Here is a 17,235-nt window from a genome sequence, read left to right on the forward strand (position 1 = left end):
ACCCCTTTGAGCGTCACAGCCCCACAGATCCTGCCGTACTTGCTATCCTTGGCCAAGGCTGGACTGGCGCATGCCTCCATCAAGGTGCATCTGGCACCCATCTCCCGCTACACCAGATCGGCAAGATAGCACCAAGCCCCTAATCTGCAAACACTATCTTCGAGGTGCTGCTTGAGGCAAATATTCCAGGTCTGCCCAGAGGGTGTTTCCCAAACCTAAAAGTATCAAAGCCCAGCTTTTGGGCACATTTGCAAAGCGCATTTCTTCACTTGCTATCCCGGGCTAATTAACTGACCTGATTAAACAGGTCCGCCTCCTCCCTCTGTTTTGGTCAATCTAAAGGTACCAGACTACCACTTCCTTCTCCCTCTCCTCCAGACACACCATTGGCACGCTGCTACATTGCACCTTTCTACTTCATGGATGGGATGCTGTTGGGCGACGGTCCTCCCTTTTTCCATAGACTTGATGGGGGAACGGCTTATAACCCCTCACCACCTAAATCACCCCTCCCAGTTTATTTACAATCCCGATTGAGGTATACTTATGGGCACACCTGCCTTTATAAACCAGCTCCACCTCCTCCCTCTCCATGCAGCATGGTATGCTACCCTCACCCTACCCCCACAACTCTTCACTTGTCTCTGCCCTCACTGCATGCCACAGGCATAGATGCTCGCTGCAAACAACATGCCTGCTGGAAAGCAGTCTTTTTTTTCTCTCAGTTTTGAAAATTGTGTTAACTATTTCTCAATATCCACAGCCCCTTACCAGGAATTGTGAAGTTTGAACTAATTTGGAAAAGTTAAAAGTTCAGATTTTAAAATTTTCAAACTAAATTTCAAATATTGCAAAACTTACTGAAACATGTATTTATGAAAGTAATGTAATGTAATCATATTTAACACCATATTAAGTAATACCATTTGATCATATAAAAACAACAAACTTGACCATGTGTCACAACAGTTTAATCGATATTTTGTGATGCAATTGTATTACTTGGCTTTTTTTCCTATTTTAAAATGATTTATAGTGGTATGAAGATATTCATAAAATAAAAAAAGATCCTTTTGCAGGATTCTATAAAATGACTTCCTTGAACATCAAATTGAAAGCCAATTAAGACATGCAGTACTTACCGTAAAAGCATTTCTGATGGTTGTATCTGCTTAGATTCATATGCTGTGCATATAGTCCGACATCCAGTGGTAACCGCTGAGCATTGCATCTTGTCTTTCGATTTTGCCGTCCTTATTTTTCGATTCCCCCTACGATAGGGCCTTGCATGATATAGATTTGTACATGCTCCATCCAGGCCTCACATAAGATTTCTGTTAGCGGTAGTGGCCATCTTCTAGCTGGGAAGCTTTCAAAGCCTTAATTGGTGATGACTCGTATATGAGGATGGTATTCTGAGGTTGGGATGCCACCTCCTGTCAGGATCTATTCCTTCTCGTCTGTGACTGCCAGTTTCTTTTGGGTGTCCTCCGCTAGTCATGCACATGGGCTACTTTTTGGCAAATAGTAAGCACTAGTCCTGGAATTTTACTTTGAGGTCAGGTGCTCAGTTTGGTTAAATCTAGGTATGCAAATAGGCTGGCTGCATTTTCTGGCTTATCGGGACTTTAGCAAAAGTCGGACTGAAGTAAATACAGGTTCTCAAGATTTTGGTCTGGTACGAGTTAAGGTGCATTCTTCAGTATTCCCTCACACGTTTCAGTGAATCCTTGGTAATCTAGCTGTAGAGCCACATCAACAAATAGTGGTACCGAGCCTTATGGAAAGGCTTTTCTTCTCAACAGGATGGTAGGATGGTTTGTATGCACCCACTTGCCCGTCCTCTGCCGCCCCAGCAGTGGCACCCCTAACAACCACTGTAGTTGGATTCTTCATTGCATTTTATTCTGAGGGAGTCCCCTCCAGAGCTCCTGCTCCACTCGGTTTATTTAAAAAGAAAATACACGTTTTAGTATCCATATGCTACAGGGTCTTGAGCACATGTGTGTATTCTCCTAACCCAATGGTATTCAAACGTTTTCCTACTGACCCCCCTCCCCCTTGAGTAAAAATATTGTTTCTGCAGATTGTCTACTGCTTATATTTTCTATTAAAGGCAGTCACCTTAATCCTTTTTCATATTAAAAACAGTCATTGTGGAAAGCTGCGACAAGGGATCCGACTCCCTTTGAAAAACTCTTGCTTACAAGTGACGGGGTGAGAGGCCTTATCTCTAACATCTATAAGACTCTGGCAGGCTCGAAGGAGGGGGCCCAATGGGCATACATGCGAGAGTGGGAGGAGGCCCTAGGACGCCGGATCAGCCGGACGGACTGGGGGAAACTGTGGAGGAAAATCCCCAAACTGGCTAGAGCGTCCCAACTACAGGAGATGTGGTATAAGATTATGTTTAGGTGGCATTATACCCCGATCCGGCTCAACAGATTTTTTCCTACTGTGACGAGATTCTGCTGGAGGGGATGCGGGATGGTGGGCTCCGCGGAACACATTTGGTGGGACTGCCCCAAGCTAGAACCGTTCTGGGGGGAGGTGAGGGAGGCACAGGGGCTGGCCTTTGGGCTGAAGGCCGGGAGGACCCCAGCGCACATTCTCTTGGGGGAGCGGGTGGTTTCTGAGGCAGGTGAACCTAGAGGAAGAGAAAAAGCGATTGTCATCACGACTCTGGCAGCTATGCAGTTAATAGCCCAGAGATGGAAAGGCTCAGAAGTTCCTAGAATACAAGACTGGTTCCGAAAACTGTGGGAGATAGTGGCTTTGGAATGGGCAACCTATGCCATGGACAATAAGGCCCAAAGCTTCGCAGCAGACTGGGGGGGAACTACTGCAAGTTCTTAATGACGATTATAAGGTGATGTGGTGTCCGCAGCGATTGAGGCTTCTGGATCTGCGATAACTGTGTTCTGTTGTTTTTGTTCTCTTCTCATCTAAGAGGGTTGGAGGGTGCAAGGATTTAGCTTGTTGCCGAGGGGGGGGGGGGAAAGAGGGGGGGGGATTGTTTGCGTGTTATTTTGTGAAATCTATAAAAAGAGTTTACAAAAAAAAAACAGTCATTGTATCCCTTTTTAAAGCATCTGCACCCTCTCCCCCTCCCTCCGACATCCTTCAGGCCTCCCTAAGGAGGACAGCCCCCCAGTTCGAAGACCACTGCCCTAAACTCTGAACTGGGAACACTGTTGGTTCAGTATTGAAATGAAATACAGTATAAAGACTAGGTCCACATGTAAAGCTTGCAGCCCATGGGGGCAGAGTAATGTCATCCGGGAAGATATCTGTGCAGACTGTCAATTGTAGGTGTACACTGCCTATATACCCAGACCTTGCCATGCTTTCTCAGGTGGTAATGGTCCTGTACGGCACCCTTCTGCCGGTGGATGTTGGTCTCGCTGCACGTGGCTCTGTAAGAAAAAGGGGAGAGTTTGTTATTGGGAGAGGCAGATATGAAACATGTGGTGCTGATGGGTGTTCATCAGAAGTACCCTACTCTGTGGTGGAGCCTACATGTGCTGCCAGGTGTGTGTGTCTTTTGCTGAATTGCTGGGCTAACATGAATGGCCTTGAATGTCTGCCTGCTAGAGAAGCGCAAGCTTGAATGTCGAGTTGGTGGACAGAGATAGTTATAAGAATGTCATGGTTGTAGCGATGAGGTCCTGATAAGGGGACGGAGGCATCTTGCTGCATACGTTTTTGGGGAGACGCAGCAATAATGCATTTCCGTGGTCTAGCCTGAGCATAATTAATACCCCAAACTACTGTGCGATGTCAGGCGCACCAGCTCTCTGATCTGTGCCAATTCCCTGTAGACTAGTCTGCCGCTTTCTGGCCGGAAGAGTTCAAGGCTTCCTTGCTTGTGAAAGTGACGGTGAAAGGGGGTCCAACACACTCCTTCCGGTGGCTGCACAAGTACCAGAGTACAGCATACAACAGAAATATTGGCAAGTGGCCAGGTTTGGACTGGCAGATAAGGAAGCCAAATCATGATAACATACACATGGGCAGTACGTGTCTCTCTCTCTCTCTCTCTCTCTCTCTCTCTCTCTCTCTCTCTCTCTCTCTCTCTCTCTCTCTCTCTCTCTCTCTCTCTCTCTCTCTCTCTCTCTCTCTCTCTCTCTCTCTCTCTCCATCACTCCTTAACTTGACAGCAATGCAGATGAGAACATGTGTCTTGCTGTTTCTTACACATAGGCCTTCAAACTTCAGAAAAACGGCTACATCTGATGCAGGGATCTCAAGGTTCCCCTTGCCAGGCATGATTGGGCCAGCCAGTCTGTCTGTCTTTCTTGGAAGTCTGGGACTTGCAGTTTTCCTAAATTTAAAATGGGAAAGGAAAATCTACAAGTCCCAGAATTCAAAAGAAAAAAAAACAGCACTGGGTGGCCTTCTCACGCATGGGCCGGGAAAAGTTGAGGGCTCTGCTGACGTTCGACTTGTTATGTTATGTTGACTTATACCGCGCACTGCTACCACCCAGGGCCAGTCTCCAGGCGCCCTACTGATTTCAGGAGTCAGAGGGTGCCAAGATGGAGCTGCAAACGTGCCCCCACCCTCCTCAGATTGCAGCGCATGAAGAGTATATTTGTGGACGTACATGTGTGAACCATATTGCCTTTGCTCTTTAATCCTTTGCAGCTGCACAGAGGAAGATGATGTCGTCCCAAGCGCAGATAAGTACCAGTGCCGGAGAAGCCGCTGCATCGGAGTCGGTGGCGCCCCGCCGGGCGACAGCCATGCAGATCAGCAGGGAGCTACTCAAGACCAAAGGCATTGCAGGACTCTACAAAGGCCTGGGGGCGACACTAGTAAGGTCAGCGTGGCAGCCACACCTCAAGCATTACACATGTCCGCTGCATTGCCAGAATGCAGTGCTTTGACAGGCTTTAAGAAACGTATGGTGCAATCCAGCAACTCTGAGATGATTTTCTTATTTTCTGTAGTTGCAACAGAGAATGCCAGTACATTGTATGACCAATGATGCATGAAGAATGCCACTCAAAACATGTATATCTTAAATATTCACTAAAATGTCCTACTTTGATGGGGGTCAGAACAACGCATTTTTCAAAACATTTCTTATACGTGGGCTCTTTAAATGATAAGCAACGATGGGCTTATATTTTAGGTTCCTCTTAACTGAACTTTTTAACGATGCTCAATCTGAATGTTGACATTTGACAGAGGAACATCTTTTACGTTTGTATCTCTTAACTTATTGATTCTATATAGATATTTCTGATGTTTGTTAATCTGCTTAGAATCACATGCTGTGCATAGTCCGACATCCAGTGGTCACTGCAGAGTATTGCATTTTGTTTTTCGTAGTCGAAAAGGGGACGTCGACAAGGCGTGTCTGTAACACTATCCCTATAGTGACGTGCAGTGTACCCACAATCCCTCACGCGTCGAGGTCCCTCAGATTGTTTTTTTCCGCCCAGATATTGGTCGCCTATATGCGGAGCTCCTCGAGAGACATTGCCAAAAATTTTATTCGACCTTTGGTCGCCCTTAATTTATATTATTACTTCCATCCCTCCTTCGGTGTCGTAGCTGCAAAGCTGTTCACCGTCAATCAAGATCTCCGACGGCGGTGCCTTCGACGGATGAGGTTGTTTGGCGATCGCCGAACACGTGGCCTGGCCTCGACGGCCAAATACAGTAGGGAGAGTGGGGTCATGGGACATTTATTGTTTCTCTTTGAGAATGACTTTCCCTTTCCCCACCCTTTCCTTCGGGGTTGTTGTCACATGCAATCTGTTCCTCAGCTATGGAGAGGACACCCTTTAGGTTTTGCCCGCGTTGCAAAGGCAAATCTACCTGGAAAGGCAAGCATAAACGGTGTAACCGTTGCTTGCCACTCGACCACAAAGAAGACGGCTGTGCGGCCTGTCAGCTCCTTAAGCCAAAGACTTTGAAAGACCGTAGGGTCAAGAGGTGGGCAGCCTACGCCATGTCTAGGTCTGATTCATCACCTGCCGCCGCCGCCGCAGAAAGTTACGAGGAATGTGACAACCCGACGTCCGTTTCGGAAGTCGTAGACTTCTCTAAGGAGTGTTCACGCTCCTCGTCGTCCGTCCCCGGCCCCGACATGCTCGGCTCACGCCCTGCTTATGGGGATGAACACCCCGGTGACAAGGACGCACCCAGAAAACACTCCCATAAACATACTACCCACAGCTCTTCCTCGTCGAAGACGAAGAGAGTATTAGCGCCAACGGAGACGCAGGTCCTACCGGCGGCCTCCTCAGACCGTAAGAGTCTGAAGCCCCCTTCGCAACCGTAAACGCGACTAGCGACTGGGCTACCCCCAGATAAGGGCGCTATCACTAAACCGCCAGACGACGCGCACCGGCAGAGAGCGCCCGTCAGCGTAGAGCAAGCGACGCCTGTAACGTCAACGCCGGAGGTACCCTCGACAGACAGTTTAGTTGTCGAGAGCCTGGTGAGGATTATTTCCACCGATAGCCAGAGACGGACGGCGAAAGAGACGTCGGTTACCGCTCATAAGGCCCGGCAAACGCCAAAAAGGTCAGAAGGAAGGCAGGAACCGCCCGCTCCGTTGAGAGGGACTCCTAGCCTACCAGAAGGCTTTTCAGAAGGTGAGGGGAACCTCTCTTCAACGTTATGGGATAGGTCGAAGCGTTTTCTAATGGAAGGCCCTCCCTTTTCTCCCCCTGACCGCTCCGGGGTACCTCAAGAAACCCTAGAAAGACTCCAGTTCTGTATGGACAAAATGGAGAGGTTTATGGAGACTCAGAACCTTCCAACACCCAAGAGATCAAGAGAGGGACCTCAGGAGGATCCCAGGGCCAAGTACCCCAGGCTGTTTGATCCCCCCAAGAGGATGTAGATCTATATGACCTCACTGGAGAGGACCACCACTTTCAGGATGATGACGAATTCTTAGGCAATGAAGGGGAACAAAACCTAGAGGAGGAAGGTTTTGAAGACAACCCGGATATGGGTGAGGGGGGCTTCGGAGAAGACTCAGAAGAAGGCGCTTCACAGCCCTGGCAGTCCCCATCAGCGTTTTCAGACCCTGAAGCCATAAAACTGTCCTCACCCAAAGACTCACCTATTAGGAATACATCTCCTATAGACGATCAACCTACCTTTAATGCACTCCTACGCAAGGCAGCAGCGCATTTCGAGATCGAGACCGGGGAAACTTCTCCTGACATCGACTTTGTAGGAAAGATCATTAAGGAGAAACCCCCTGTCAGCCAAACCATTCCCCTCCTCGCCTCAGTAAAGAGACAAATTATTCCTTCACTATCCATTCCCGCGTTGACCAGAGGGGTCAACCCGAGGATAGAAAAATGATTTAGTCCTTCTCCATCGGACCCGTTATACATCAGGGGCCACTCTGTACCAGACTCCTTAGTGGTGACAAATACCAGGAAGAGAGCAGGGGTCCCGCTGTCAACTAGCGAGGCACCACCAGATAAAGAGGGTAAAAAATTGTATGCCCTAGGAAAGAGGATTACAGCCTCAGCTGCCTTTTCCGCAAGAATTGCCAACAACAACTCTTTGCTGGCAGGTTACGCAGATGCACAATGGAGCAAACTACGTAAGGAAATTGAGGAGGTACCGGAACCCCTACATACTCGCCTTCTAGCCATGGTGACTGAAGGGACCTTAGTCAACCAAAGCATCATTTAAAAATACTCTGGATGCTGCAGAGACGGCTGGGCGTTCCCTAGTCCAAGGAATCCTACTCAAACGCCATGTATGGCTACGCAATTCAGGCTTTAAACCTGAGACACAAGCATCTCTTATTAACAAACCTATAGAAGATGCAAACCTCTTTGGTAAGGCGGTGGATGAGGCACTAGAGACCGCAAAGAAGGAATTTGACACAATCAAGACACTAGATCAAATTTCAAGGCCTCCCAACAAACGTGGTTATGGCAACAAACGTTTTTTTCTAGGCCAACGCCAGCAGCAACAACAGCAGCAGCAATACTCTGCAGGTAACTGGTCCTCTAACCAAGGCACCAGTGGACAATATAACCAAAGAGGACAACGTTGTGGCAAGGGAAAAGGTCGGGGTCCCACCTCTAAAGGTTCCCAAGCCAAAAACACCAAATGACTCAAAGATTCGGGTCCCCTCCCATGCTTCGCCGGTCAGGGGCCAGTTAACATCCTTTCTTCCAGCATGGGAGGGTATAACATCAGACCGCTGGGTACTATCCACCATAGCCTACTGCTACTGTATAGAATTCAACAGTTCCCCTACGTACAGACCCCCAAGGGGACGACGCATGTCGCCAGAACACCTCGCCATCCTTCTTCAAGAAGTGGACCAACCACTAGAAAAAGGAGCTATAGAGGTCGTGCCTCTATCCCAGGTAACGGAAGGTATTTATTCAGTGTACTTCCTAGTACCCAAAAAGGACTTAACCATGCGCCCTGTACTAGATTTGCACCCAGCGAACAAATTTGTCAAACCTCAAAAGTTTTGTATGGTGACTCTACAGGAGGTAATCCCCCTGCTTTCACAGGGAGATTACATGACAACACTGGACATGAAAGATGCATACTTTCATATTTTAATGTTGCCAGTGCACAGGAAATACCTTAGGTTCATGATAGAGGGCAAACACTACCAGTTCAGAGTGCTACCCTTCGGCTTAGCATCAGCGCCGAGAGTATTCACGAAGGTACTGGCAGTGGCAGCGGCCCACCTGTGCAGGTTGTCCATCCCAGTATAGCCTTACCTCGACGATTGGCTCATCACAGGGGATTCTTACGAAGCATGCTTCTCAAATACACAAAAGACTGTAGACCTTTTGTTTCAACTGGGCTTCTCCATCAACGAGAAGAAGTCCAGCTTAGACCCCAGCCAGATCAAAGAATTCCTAGGGGCTCTAATTCGAACAAAGGACGGCCTCGTCTTCCCCTCCAACGAGAGGGTCCAAAACATGCTGTTTCAAATCCCTCAATATGTGGCCGGTCAAGAGGTGATGGTATGCAAAGCAATGCGCTTAATAGGAATGATGGCGTCATGTATTTATTTGGTACCTCACGCGCGCCTGCGCATGCGCCCAATGCAAGAGTGGCTCAACAGCCAGTGGTGTCAGGCCAGCGGACAATGGGACAATCTAGTGGTGGTCTCGCAGGCCTTGGTTCTCTCGCTACGGTGGTGGTCGAAGGAAAACCTGGTAATAGGGAAACCATTCGCCACCCCCGCAGTGGAAGCCACTCTAACCACAGACACATCCCTCACAGGATGGGGGGCTCACCTATCCCATCAGACTGCTCACGGAGTCTGGACTCCAAGCGTAGCATCCAAGCACATAAACTTACTGGAGCTACTAGCTGTGTTCAAGGCACTGAAAGCCTTCTAGGCACACCTGCAAGGGAAGACAGTGATGGTCCTCATGGACAGCACCACAGCCATGTACTACCTCAACAAGCAGGGGGGCACTCACTCTCCAGGACTGTCCAAGCTGTCCCAGAACATCTGGAAGTGGGCTCTCAAACACATCATGTTCCTACTGTCACAACATGTACCAGGGGAACTCAATCTGCTAGCAGACGAACTCAGCAGAGACTTCCCTCTGCCCTCAGAGTATGAATGGCGGTTACACAAGACATCATCTTCACACAATGGGGATTCCCAGAAATAGATCTGTTTGCAACTCTGGAGAACTCGCAATGCCAAGATTACGCCTCCAGGTACCCCCAGAACCAATCCAAGGGGAACTGTCTATCGATACCATGGTCAGGGAAATTTGTTTACGCTTTTCCCCCCCGATTCCCTTTCTCAACAAGATAGTGCACAAGATGCACCAGGAACAATTTACCATGATACTGGTGGCCCCTAACTGGGCCAGACAGCCTTGGTTCGCTCACTTGATGGAGATGTCCCCATCTCCTCCAGTGATACTTCCCTGCCCGTACAACATGCTGTCACAGGACAAGGGCAGAACACTACATCCATGCCCGCAGACCATGAACTTAGCAGCCTGGCTCCTGAGATCATAGAATTTGGACATTTACAACTCCTGCAAAGATGCATGGACATTCTCAGGGAGGCTAGAAAGCCTAACACTCGTCACTGTTATTCTAGCAAATGGAAAATATTTGTCATCTGGTGTAGGGGAAGGAGCATCAACCCAGTTGACTGCTCTCCCACACAAATTGTTCTGTACCTGACTCACCTACTAGACTCAGGCTTGCTGTTTAACTCTATTAAAGTCCATTTAGCTGGACTTTCCGCATACACCACTTCCCAACTTAAAGTGTCATGGTGGAAAGTCCCAGTTATTAAAGCCTTCATGGAAGGAGTGAAGAGGATCCACCCTCCCATAGCTAACCCCACTCCCGGATGGGACCTACATGTGGTACTAACCAGGCTCATGGGGTCTCCCTTTGAACCCATGCACAAAGCAACACTTAAAGACCTCACTCTTAAGACTGCTTTTCTAATAGCTATCACCTCCATTAGGTGAGTAAGTGAACTACAAGCGCTCTCTGTACTAGACCCATTTGTTACAGTTCACAAGGATAAGGTGGTTCTACGCACACATCCTAGGTTTGCACCAAAATGTATCTCTAAATTCCATGTCAACCAGTCAATAGAACTACCAACGTTCTTTCAAAATCCCTCAAACTTAGGTGACAAGAGCCTGCATACAGTGGATGTTCGCAGACCAGTGATGTTTTATATGGAAAGAACTAGACCATTGAGAAAGACTAATCAGTTCTTTGTCTCGGTGGCAGCAGGAAGAGAAGGAGATGCAGTTTCGAAATCCACTATTTCTAGATGGATTGTACAATGCATCACTCTCTGTTTCTCTCTTGCTAAGAGAGAACTACCCTTCAAGCCAAGAGCACACTCCACACAAGGCACCGGGGCTTCCATAGCTTTCATTGCAAATGTCCCTCTTGAGTCCATTTGCAAAGAGGCAACCTGGAGTTCTGTTCACACCTTTACAAAACACTACTATCTAGATGCCTACTCTAGATCTGATTCCCAGGTGGGACAAGCAGTATTAAGACATCTTTTCTCTACTGTTCCTTCTCACAACCCACCTCCAACTCCGGGTACTGCTCGCTAGTCTATGCACAGCATGTGATTCTAAACAGATTAACAAACATCAGAAGACAATGCATTACTTAGCGTAAAAGCATTTCTGATGGTTGTATCTGCTTAGATTCACATGCGCCCACCCTTCCTCCCCGCTCGGATGGAAGGAATATAGACTTTCTTCTATATCTCTCTTTTCTGTACTCACTAACGTCTAATAGGCTCCCTCAGGGCAGAAAAAATACAAACGGAGGGACCTCGACGCGTGAGGGATTGTGGGTACACTGCATTTTACAGTAGGGATAGTGTTACAGACACGCCTTGTCGACGTCCCCTTTTCGACTACGAAAAACAAAATGCAATATTCCGCAGTGACCACTGGATGTCGGACTATGCACAGCATGTGAATCTAAGCAGATACAACCATCAGACATTTTTTACGATAAGTAATGCATTGTCATATTGTTTGATTTCTATCCTTTAATTTTTTGTTAAAAGAACTACTATTAAGTTTTGTATCTAGTTTTTGAAAAGTTGATTTATTTCAGCTATATCAAATAAAAAAAAGAAAAAAAAGAAATGTACTTGCTCCACCACAAAGCACAACACAACTTTAGGAGGAAATTTCTTTCACAGTCCGCAGGAGTTCCTAACCTTGAGGATTGTGTGCAGTGTCTTTCCCTCTAGCATAGGGAGCAATTGCCCTACCTTGTGGAATTCACATCATTTTAAAGATCCTTTTTCTTATGCTGTAGAAGAATTAATCCACTGCGGTTCATTCTGAGATTCACAATAATGGCACAATCTCAATATAGAACATTCATGACAAGCATGATTAAAAAAAAAAGTGCATAGGAGTTTTTGTTGATTTTTTTGGTTTTCATTAATAGCACACTGGACCGTCAAGGCGCCTCACATTGTGACTACCAGCCTGGGCATCACAGGTAGTGTTGCCCTTTGGAATCGCTGTCAGCTATCTGCATGTCTTCAATGTTAGCAGCAAGCACCGATGTTTGCCAGTTCTGGATATTTCTGCCAGGTTTGACACTGTTTCCTGTGGAACAAAATCCCCGGTTACATATACCGAATAGTTGAAATCTTATTCTGTCGCGTCCTGTCCCTTTCCCTCAAATTCCTGGGATTTCAGTACTGTCTTGTCTTGGGAGGATAGCTCAGGGGCAACGCGCTCGTCTTGGAAGCAAGACTACGCAGAGCAACACGGGTTCGATCCCCGGGTCTGCGCTTAGAAACCTCTGGATATTAAGCGCCTTATAAATAACCAATTACAATTACTGAGCATTTCTCAACCCCCGACTTCTTCCACTGGACCAAATGAGACGATTCTTGCCGACCGCTGTGTTTTTAATTTGAATGTCTTACGCTTTTCTTTTCTTTTTGAGTATTTCTACATCGCGGGCTTTGTCCTTTATACCGGCTTCATCGCAGTTCCCTTTTCAACCATTTATGCGCCAACAGTTAAGGAAGGTTTAACTATTGCTGGAGATGCCCTGGGCACTTCCCTTGTACAGATCCTCTCAATCTGCCCTTCGTGCCTTGGACCACAGCATCACTGAGTTGAATTTGCCCCTTATGACAAAGTCTTTGTTTGTACCTTTAAAAGCATGCTTCACAGCTATGTAGCGGTCTTCACTGTTGCAGCCCCTTTGGCCCACTAGGACCTTGTAAGAAAGAAAAAGGTGAGTAAACCTGTATGGCTGCAGATAACTGTTTCTGGCTCTGAGCTGCTGACTAACCCTTACGCTGAAGGTGAGCAAAGCTGCAAGGGAGATTATTACAGGCCGAGGCTTAAGCAGCTGGTTCTGCACATTTTTCCAAAATCCATAAGGGCTCATATATCTGGACCTCGTCCCTGGTCCTAGTGGAAGAGGTGGTGTGACGCACTTGTCACCATACACTTTCGGGACGCATGCAGTCCAAAGGCTTGCAATCTGGATATAGTCCTGAGACCCTCCAGGATTCCTGCCCACCATCCCCTACGCTTCTCTGCAAAACTCCCCAACTGTGCCAGTAGGCCACCGGATTTCTATTTTCTCCTGGCAGGGATCAATGTAGTTAAATAAACAAAACCAAAAATTTCAGGGTGAGAGGTCACACCACTCCAGCATACTAAAATGTACAACAGTCACTGGAAATACATTTTTTTTATAACATAAATGTGTTTTAATAACATCTGGATAATACTGGTGGGGATAGAGCACCCAGGGGTATTTGCAAAAACAATACAAATAGGTATGATACAGCAGACAAAACTGGATCTATCTCAATGAAACAACAGCAAACTGCTACTCTTGGTCAATCATATCAGTTGTGCAGTTACAAGAAAGAACATAAAACCAAATTCATGAACATATATACAAAAAGTCACAAAAACAACAATGCTTGAACTGTGCACTGTTCAGGTGGTATTTATTGTCGACACAACGGTGTTTCGGCCTAAAGGAGCTGTAAAATGCAGCAGAGTGGGCAGGCCTTCATTAGGACGTGTGATGGCAAAATGGTTGTCCTGGGATCTCTATCAAAGACTTATCCAGTGCAAGGGTAAGCGAGAAAATCCATCATAAGTATAGATGTCTGGATGGCATTAATTGCGCCGTAGAGGAAACAAGTGTGTACCTCAAACGGTAAGCGGGGTCTTCTAAATTGATAATAGTGGAGACACTCACTGCAGATGTTGGCTGCTGACCCAGATTGTCCAAAAGTGACAATACTTCTGTAAATCGAAGTGTACGTCTGGGCTGTGCGGCGCTGCGTCTGCTCTGGACGCAAAGGTTGCCGTGAAAGTGCCAGGTGCCCTTATATTTAATCTAGGGATCAATGTAGGCAGTGTTCCAGATAAGATTTCGAAGTGGGAGTATTTTACTCCCTATTTTTTAAAGTTGGGATTAAAATTATTTTTTAGGGAGTAAAAATGTAAATTCACTTCCCAATAGGAGTATTTTATAAGCCAGTATAAATAGGTTTTAACTGGAAAACGGAAATGTTTTTGTAATCATTATTTCTTTTCACCTTGTTATTCGTGTACATGAAAAGATACATGTTTACTTCTTGCGAGTTGTAACAGTAGTTTCTTCGTGGGGTACTACGTGAACTAATGGTCCAAACATATCCATATAGCTGTGTAAGTGAAAGCAGGGGTACAAGGTGCTACGCATCTTGTTTCCTATTTTTTTGTTTAAGCCCCATAATTTTTTTGTTGAGAGTATTTGCCTTTTTTCAGGGAGTAAAAGTAGCTGATTGCACCCCTTATCTGTAGGGCTGAAAGTATATACCAGAGGGATGCATCCACCATGTTTCCGAAGGAGTGCACCTGAGGTCATTTTGGCCCAGGCCTAAATCTAAAGATCTGGAGACCCCAGACCACCCCCAGCTGGATACCAGTCCCTCCCTCCCCCACAAGCTGTGGGAACACCACTCCGTGTCTATGCATATACACGTGTCAGGCTCCCACCAATGGTGAAACCCTCATTGAGGCCCTTCTTGGCCTTAGAGTTCACACATCCCTTTCAATATACTGTCCGACTACCCCTGCTTGTCACCATGTGTCCTGATGAACCCTGTGGTTTCTCAATTACAGATGGCCGAGGTGGGCTCTCGCACTGTATGTTGGATGATTGTCTCTTTGAAGAAAATAACTAAGATCAAGACATCGGCCTGGATGAAAGAGTACTTTAAACTTTGTATATAGAAATAACACTTGCCCCTTTATTACAGGTGACTCCAATTTATACACCCATGGTACTGGTATTGCCTGCTCTTTGGCTCGGTGTTGATCTCCATTCTGAGCAGGTGAATACTGATCTGGATATCGACTTCAGTACTACACCAGAGTATGACAAGGAGTTCCCATCGAAGGCTTAACGCTTCCACTCAGTCACTTAATGCTAGACTTAAACTGGTGGAATCTATGGTGCCTGAGGCAGATTTAGGATCCCCCCTTTTGCCCTTGAAAGCAGAGAAGGCAGGCATTCCTATCCAGGCTGAAGTACTGGAGGTAGCGGCTGAGATCTGGAAGAAGCCAGCCTCTGGGATGAAAATACAAGGCAACATTGAAAAAGACTGCGTCTTGGTATATCACTTCCCTCCACAACGGAAAGATTCCAGCTGCTCCCACTGTTGCTCTCCCGGAATATGGGTAATGATGTAACAAAACTACTCACTCTACTTGGGTTAAGAAATGCTGATTCCATAAGAGCGGGATGAAATGACCACATGTGAAACCACCTCTCAGTCCTGCCACTAGTCGGGCAGAAGGAGTTGGGTGCACCAATTACTGAGTGGAAACAAGTTTGCATCCCTTTTCTGGAGGGCAGCCTAAACCGACAGGTCCTGGCCCCAGGGACTTGATTCTTGCAAGGAACGTACATAGGCAGGTCTAGTTTCAGTCAAAGTACCCCCCCCACCCCCCCAATAGGCTCATTACAGAGTTTTGGACATTCTCCTTGATGGGAAGGCGCTGTTTGACTTGGAGTCTTGGAGTCGAATGAGCATCTAGGCAAACTCGAGTCCAGCACAACTGCTGTTAAATCCTTCTGCATAACAGCTATGGATCTGTCTAAACATTCTCACCCTGAACAGATCATAGGATTTGTCTGGGGAAACTGGACCTTTCAGGGCCTGTCGCCATCAGCCGTATCAGCACTCCAGAAAACTGAGACCAGATAAAGCAGGGTAAGAGTTTCCTCAGTTCATTGGATAATTGCTTGTGACGTTACTCGTTCGGCAATGCACCTAGGATATGGTAACGGCTGCTGAGCAGATTCCCTGAGTAGACTGAAACACGTTCCACGTGTATCCAAACTGCACAAACGGGTTCAAGTGGGAGGTTCTCGCTCTCTTCAAGTGAGAGGTTATCTCTCGGTCTACCTTTTTGTGACTTCGCAAGTTTATCAGATGACAACCTGATTGTCTTGCTTGCAGGTAGGAAGCCTTTTGGAGTAAATTGTTCAGAGTTTGTTCTGTTCCTTGGAGATGCAATATACTTGGCTATCCTGGGTCTTGGTTCAAGTGCTGCCCTTCTCCACTCATCTGGCTGCCACCAGCATCCAGGCAAAGTCGTAAATCATACCTTGCTGCCATCGATGCAGAAAGGAATTTGAGACCAAACCTTTCTTTTTACAGAATCTAGTAGTCCAACATCACTTTGTGTGACTTTAATGGTGTTCCCTTATGCAAGAAGGTCTCACCCTTTGAGATTTGAACATTGTGCATGAGCCCTTAGCACGCAAGCCTTTCGATCCTATGGCCACGTACAACATCAAACTTCACACCTGGAAGTTGTGTGGTTGCAATCACATTGGCAAGACACATGAGCGAGTTTCAGGCCCTCTTTGGAAGATAACGTAACGGTATTTCTGAGGACCCACCCTTTCTTTTTGCTGAATGTTGACTGATTTCCCAATAAATCAAATCTTTTTAATCTTTGGTGTAGTTTTTTTCCCCCCCAACCCATCCACTGTGGCACAGAAGATTACAGGTACTCCTACGTCCCGTCCCCTTTCCTCCATACTGTATGGGCATCCCTCGCTAGGGACGGGAGACGGAACCTTTTTCACCAGAAAAATCTTCTTCCCCTTTAAATTTAGGGGTGCACAGACCTGGGAGCATGTGCTCCCCTGACTCCGCCCACCGGTGCCACTCCCCAGTCCCCTTTTCCGCATTGATGGGAACGGGTCACTTTCTCCAGCGCTCCTGGGTTTGGCTTCGGCCTTGTAATTCCACGCGCTCTTCTCCGGATACTGTCTTTCTGTCTTTAAAAGGGTACTCGGTCCTCTGGCGCCACGCTCCTCTTCGGCGCATGTCGACGTCCTTGGGCTTCAGCAGGTAGCCAGCCTGCGAGGGGCTCTTCCCCATGTCCAGCCCCCACGCACTTTGCCTCCGCTGCCTTGGCCCCGACCACGGCTCGGATGGCCTTACCACGTGCAACGCGCTTACCCTGTGCGCTCTGAAGAACAGGTTAGCTCGGTGGGGTGAGCTCTTCAAACGATCGCCTCCAGAGCATTTGGAAGAACTTGACACAAGTCAGAGCCCAAGGTAGGGCCTCTCTTTTTGATCAGCACCCTGCAAGCTTGACTCCTTTCTGAGAAAACGTCAGAGCGGGAGGGACCATCCAGGTTCTAACACCAGCACAGGTACCGAGGTTCTGTCAGCTACCGGGTGCCAGTCCGAGG

The 17,235-nt window shown here is 47.2% G+C and overlaps 1 protein-coding gene across 6 annotated transcripts in view; it reads left to right on the forward strand.

Moving 5' to 3' along the window:
* SLC25A22 (solute carrier family 25 member 22) overlaps positions 1-17,235 on the forward strand; it is a 524,223-nt gene that overhangs the window by 371,046 nt on the left and 135,942 nt on the right. For all 6 annotated transcript variants that reach the window (XM_069624031.1, XM_069624033.1, XM_069624030.1 and 3 more), the window contains one exon: positions 4,648-4,822. In XM_069624031.1, the coding sequence (XP_069480132.1) occupies positions 4,648-4,822 (175 nt within the window). The remainder of the gene's footprint in view (positions 1-4,647; positions 4,823-17,235) is intronic.

Source organism: Ambystoma mexicanum, chromosome 11, assembly GCF_040938575.1.
Source record: "Ambystoma mexicanum isolate Mex_15411 chromosome 11, UKY_AmexF1_1, whole genome shotgun sequence".
NCBI classification, from domain to species: domain Eukaryota; kingdom Metazoa; phylum Chordata; class Amphibia; order Caudata; family Ambystomatidae; genus Ambystoma; species Ambystoma mexicanum.